This window comes from Cibotium barometz, chromosome 4 (assembly GCF_041138505.1).
Source record: "Cibotium barometz isolate CiBa-2024 chromosome 4, ASM4113850v1, whole genome shotgun sequence".
Classification (NCBI taxonomy): Eukaryota; Viridiplantae; Streptophyta; class Polypodiopsida; order Cyatheales; family Cibotiaceae; genus Cibotium; species Cibotium barometz.
In genome coordinates this window covers 3,086,669-3,090,471 of record NC_141049.1, presented here as the reverse complement: position 1 = coordinate 3,090,471, position 3,803 = coordinate 3,086,669, and the positions used below count along the sequence as shown (strand labels likewise).

At 47.4% G+C, this 3,803-nt stretch overlaps 1 protein-coding gene across 1 annotated transcript; it reads left to right on the top strand.

Annotated features, from left to right (window-relative positions):
• Positions 1-859: 859 nt before the first annotated feature.
• On the top strand, positions 860-2,921 carry LOC147638809 (putative inactive purple acid phosphatase 16). Its single transcript, XM_086782211.1, has 5 exons — positions 860-1,136; positions 1,268-1,456; positions 1,555-1,840; positions 1,948-2,122; positions 2,209-2,921. Exons 1-5 carry the CDS (start codon positions 902-904, stop codon positions 2,458-2,460), a joined length of 1,137 nt encoding a protein of 378 aa, XP_086638337.1. The 5' UTR covers positions 860-901; the 3' UTR covers positions 2,461-2,921.
• The last annotated feature ends 882 nt before the right edge of the window (positions 2,922-3,803 follow it).

The following is a 3,803-nucleotide window of genomic DNA, read 5'->3' as shown; positions in this document are numbered from 1 at the left end:
GTAAGGCATGTGCTTCTTGTTGGAATGAGTTGAGGATATCACTGGTTCACTCCTGAGAGAGCAGTTTTGCCTTTGTTCTTTCGCTCGGGATGAAGAGCGGGTTATTTAGCACTCTTGGTAGGAGGTCTTGGGGCAGGAGGCCTCCATCTCATTGGACTGCTTGGCTCCCCACATGGTGGCGCGTGAAAGGGTGATGGACGAGAACTGGAGAGGATTGAAGATTGAAATGCGCTTCCTCTAGGGAAAAGAAGCTGTTTGGAAGAGAGAGTCCTACTGCATGGCCGAGAAAGAGGGCGTTTGGAAAAGCAACCTTTTGGAAGAGAGAGTCCTGCTGCATGGTTGAGAAAGAGGGTGCTTCTGCCACGTGCCATGCCGGCTCTTGCATGCCAGTGGTTTTGTCCACCATAGTTGGGAGGGGTGGCATTGACACCGTTCGTGTGATAGCAGGTTTCAGAATTCGAGGCGTATTGGTAGTGCCTCCATCCGGGCGACGGCCTGTTGGCATTATCAAAGGGGGAGCGCCTAGTGGCCTCCCCCACGACGAACGGTGCGAGGAGCTAACGAGACTGGGTGCTTCTAGTTTGGTAGATGCCATCGAGGCAGGAAGGAGAGGGACGACGATGTAGTCCATACAGGAAAGCTCTACTCTCTCCCCATCCGCTCCGAGTTATAATTAGATTAAAGTTTGATTCCATCCACGATTAATGTAAGCCTCGGTAGAATGGGAGAATTACTTTTCCTTGCCTCGGTAGAAAAGTGGAGAATTACTTTTCCTTGCCAATTGAAAAATCAAATAGTATTATATGCTTCAAAATTCCCCTCGTGCGTCTTGGATTTTTTCATCATCTCCACCCTTTATGTGCGTCCGTCCTCGCCCTCTACAGAGCTGAGAGGGATTGCCATGGCTCCTCCGCCCTCCGCTTTTCTCTGCTGCTTATTCCTTTTGTGCGGCTGGGCCTTTCGCGCGTCGCTGCCCGGGTGCGCGGCAGCCAATCTGCAGTTCCGCGACAACAGGTTCAAGATCGCCTTGTTTGCAGATCTGCACTTTGGGGAAGGTGCCGCCGAGGAGTGGGGTCCCCTCCAGGACCTCAACTCGGAACGCGTCATGTCCTATGTTCTCGATGCCGAGAGACCAGGTAAGTACAAGGGGGATCTGTGTGTGTGTGTGCGCGCGCACGCGTGAGAGAGAGAGAGAGAGAGAGAGAGAGAGAGAGAGAGAGATTCTGGCTGAACCCACATCTACACCCCTTCCCTTTTGCTCTCTCAGATCTCGTCATCTTTCTCGGAGACATCTTAACGGCAAACAATGTGGCTTGCCCAAATGCCACTAAGTACTGGAACCAAGCCATCTGCGCAACCTCACAGAGGAATATCCCATGGGTCTCCGTCTTTGGTAACCACGACGACATGCCCTTCGAATGGCCTATGGACTGGTTCGGCAACGCTGGCATTCCTGGTACATGGGGCTAACGATCACACACGATTAACGCTAATTATACTTGGGTGCTTAAGGCCAACAACGAGCTTACGAGCACATTATTATGGGTTTCACAGGGGAGAACGACATCCAGGACTACTTCAGGGGCACAACGCGAGCTGAGCTGATGGCCCATGACATGAGGCATGTGGGATCAATGTCCACGGCAAGCTCCAAGGCTCTGTGGCCAAGCGTTTCGAATTACGCTCTCCAGATTTTCCCGCACAACTCAAGTAGCCCTGCTGCAGCCTCTTTGATCTTGTACTTCTTGGACTCAGGCGGAGGGTCTTATCCAGAGCTCATCTCGGCTCGGCAGGCAGCCTGGTTTCAAGCAATCGCCACTGAGCTTAACCCAGACCAGAGGTCACAATTATGAAACAGTCGTTAAGCTCGACAGAACCCTGGATTTAATTGTAACCAGCTTAATGCTCTTCTTTAGCAAGGATGTTAACTGCGTAATTGTTTTGCAGAATCCCAGAACTGGCGTTTTGGCACATTCCCACCCGAGCCTATGCCAACGTTGCTCCTCCTCCGGGCTCGCCAATCCAAACCCCCTGCGTAGGCGCCATCAATCTCGAGGCAGTCGACCCCCAAGTCTCCGAGCTTGGCTTCATGGAGCTTGTCTCCACGAGAAGTTCCATGAAGGTGGGTAGCTCTATTTTCTTTATGGTTTGTGCTTTAATCGAGCATAGGTTATGATGATGAACTCACCACGGTCCACGGCAAAGCAGGCATCGTTTGTGGGGCACAACCACGGGCTCGATTGGTGCTGCCCCTTGGAGCAGGGCATGATGTACCTATGCTTTGCTAGGCACACGGGGTATGGAGGCTATGGCTCGTGGACCAGGGGCGCCCGGATTCTAGAGGTGGTGGAGGAGCCCTTCCGTGTCAGCACCTACATCCGTCTCGAAAATGGCTCCATCACAAGCTGGCTCGACCTCTCACGCTCACCCTCACCCTCACCCTCTTCCGCCACCAGTTAAAAACACACGCACGCACGCGCGCGCGCGCGCACACACACACACACTCTCTCTCCCCCCTTGGCTTGGGTTTGATGCCGCCTCGCCGAGTCCTGTAAGTTGTGTACAATAGCAGTGTACCCTTCAGCGATCTTAAACAACCACAAGCTTGGTTGTTCTTTAACCTTACTCTGTAACTAAGTAACCTTGAGGTCATGGAGCCTTCCTCGTTGATAAAACATAACAGGCATGCTCCATTCATGGAGAGTTATGTTTTAAAGTCACGTTTTTTTTGGGGGGGACTTCTGAAGGTGTTTGTACATCGTGGACTCCCCTAATTGAGCTTTGACAGTATGGAGGAGGAGCTCCCGTCTCCAGAGAATTTGACGACCTCCTCAACTCAATACAACATCCTAGAACGGTGTAAGTTTTACAAAGCTCTTGCTACGGCGTAAATACAAGGACTAGGACTGGTATTCATTACAGATACAAAGCCAAGAAACACATCTAGTGGGAGAAGGTGACTATATTTTTGGCCTATAGAAATTGATATAAAAAAAATGAAGATGAGGAAAAAGCATTAAATCATAGACATATAGTTGGCAGGTTGCTTCTTTGATCGTTTTATGTGCACATGTAACTACACACACAGAAATACACATACACATACATACATAGATACACATGTATGTATGTATGTATAAATGTGTGTATAGGTTCGCATTTATAGCTCATTTTTAACCTTTTTCTTGTATTTTTCTTGCTTTTTATTGGTCTAAACTAAATTATTATGAATAAAGTATTCTCTATAAAAATAATTATGTGAAACCCCAAGATTTCACCTAGGCTTTAAGTTTTCACAAGGCTATGTGCAAAGAATTTAATCAAATCATCTAAATGAGCATTCTATTGGTACTAAGGCATGAAAATGATTTAGATTAAAGGATTAGATTAATTTTTTAGTAGGGAATATTTTGTGTAGAAACAAAAAAATTGTTTGATTGTAGAAATTACCTTAAGTTAATTTGAAAAATTGACCTTAAGATATGATTTAGACTAAGATGTAAAACATTAAATTTGGATATTTGTGTACTAAAAATTTATGAGGTTGAGACTTAGGTAGGATAAGATAAATTTCCTTGATTTTTAAGACCCTTTGGCCATCTCCGGCAAGCCACCCATAGTTTATGGCTTACCCATGTTCTTGCCAATTAGGGTGCCCTTAATTCTTCCATTCTTATGGATAATCCAATCTCATTCCCACCCATTTTATTGGTGTTAAGGAAACCCTACCCTAACGTGGCATGGGAAGTTGTCTATCCATAGAGCTCAAGTTAGGCTCAAGAGCTCCACCATAGCCGCTCATC